Here is a 1,838-nt window from a genome sequence, read left to right on the forward strand (position 1 = left end):
TCCACTCCCTGGCAGTCAGCAAGAACAGGGGCTTGTTGTACTTGTACTGTGAGGACTGGGCGAGACAAGGAGAGATCTGGTCACACCAACAGCCAGGGAGCAGCAGGGACCAGGGCCTGGCTCTGGGACTCCTGGGACCAGCCCAGCACTGCTACGAGCTCATGGCATGAAGCACAACATGGATCTGCTGGCTCCAGCGGGCTCGAGGAGATCCCTGACCACCTCTTTGTCCCAGGGAAGGGCCCCAGGGCTGACCCAGATCAAGCTGCACCACTGGAGTGTGCCAGCCTGTGAACCCAGGGGGAGCAGAGAGGGAGCACAGCCCAAATCATGGAATCGTTGGGGTTGGAAGAGAACTTTCAGAGCACCGAGTCCAACCCTCCCCCAGCACTGCCAGGTCCCCACTGCCCCGTGTCCCTCACCCCACATCTCCATGGCTTGGGAACCCCTCCAGGGGTGGGGACTCCACCACTGCCCTGGGCAGCCTGGCACAGCCCTGGGCAACCCTCCAGGGCAAGAAATTGTTCCTCAGGGACAACTGAAACCTCCCCTGGGGCAACTTGAGGCTGTTTCCTCTTGTCCTGTCCCTTGTTCCTTGGGAGCAGAGCCCGACCCCCCCCTGGCTCCAGGCTCCTGTCCGGAGCTGTGCAGAGCCAGAAGGTCTCCCCTGAGCCTCCTTTGCTCCAGGCTCAGCACCCCCAGCTCCCTCAGTTCCTTCCCAGCCTGTGCCCACAGCCAGGAGGAGGAGGAGCAGCACACGCACTATATCTGCCATGAGAGGGTCATCAGGGTTGGGCTCAGCCATCAGCAGCTGGATGGAGGTCAGCAGTGTGGAGATGTTCAGGGAAGGTCTCCATGCACCCTGGGAGGAAATGGGATGAGAAAAGCAGTTAAGCAGAAAGAAACCTGCCTGGAGAAGCCTCAGGACTTGCAGCTTTTAAACCCCACCTGCCCAGCAGCTGCCTTGGCACTCACAGCACCTCGTGCCCCAGAAGAACATCACACCCATGCTCCACACAGCCCGTGGCTGCTCTGAGGGCACCTGACCGACCACCATGGGCCACATCCTGCACATTCCCCCAGCTGGGGCTGCCTGTTTCCACAGGACACCCAGTGCCTGTTGATTCCCACCCTTAAAACCCAGGACACTACCATGGAACAAAGAGGGGCACGTTCCAGTCACTAACCAAAGGAGATGCAGCTCAAGGACTTCACTCTCACACTCCTCTGTCAGCTGCCCGTGGCAAACAGACCTTCAACGAGGCCTTTGCAAGAGGAAGATGAGGAGGAGCTCATTATGCTCCCTGGGCTCCAGGCCCAAGCAGTGTGATCTTACCTTTGGGGGCAACTTCAGAACATCCAAACAAATCCTTCCAGCTGAGTCAATGTTTGGGTGGTAGATGGGGGTCAGAAAGCGAATCTTGGGGGGCTCAAACGGGTACCTGGGAGGGACAAGGGTCAAAACCCAAAGAATTCTTCTTATATTTTCACATTTTTACAGCCTTTTCACACGAGGCTGGTCACTTCACCCCCCAAGCAGTGTCACCATTTCCTCCTCCTGGCCACTTAGAATCACAGAATTGTTCAGGCTGGGAAAGACCTTTGAGGTCCTTGAGTCTGTGTCCTATGGACCATCCCCCCCACACTCTGCCCTTGGTGCTGCCAGCTCTGTCCAGCTCGTCCTTCCCTGGGCACCTCTCCACAAAGGAGCAAACACAACAGGAAGGGTTATCCCCATGAACAAGCTCCTTCCCAGAAAGCTTTCATGGCATCACAAAAGGCTCTGAAGGTTGTCTAGTCCAAGCCCTGTGTGGGGAGCAGGGACATCCCCAACCAGA

At 57.6% G+C, this 1,838-nt stretch overlaps 1 protein-coding gene across 1 annotated transcript; it reads right to left on the reverse strand.

Moving 5' to 3' along the window:
- Positions 1-7: 7 nt before the first annotated feature.
- Positions 8-1,475, reverse strand: UBE2T (ubiquitin-conjugating enzyme E2T (putative); the record flags this gene model as incomplete). The annotated part of the gene is made up of 3 exons (XM_008945458.1): positions 8-55; positions 764-862; positions 1,337-1,475. Coding segments are annotated over 3 exons (286 nt in total), but the record flags the coding sequence as incomplete, so codon positions are not given.
- Positions 1,476-1,838: the final 363 nt, after the last annotated feature.

This window comes from Merops nubicus, unplaced genomic scaffold (genome assembly GCF_000691845.1).
Source record: "Merops nubicus isolate BGI_N331 unplaced genomic scaffold, ASM69184v1 Scaffold51098, whole genome shotgun sequence".
Classification (NCBI taxonomy): Eukaryota; Metazoa; Chordata; class Aves; order Coraciiformes; family Meropidae; genus Merops; species Merops nubicus.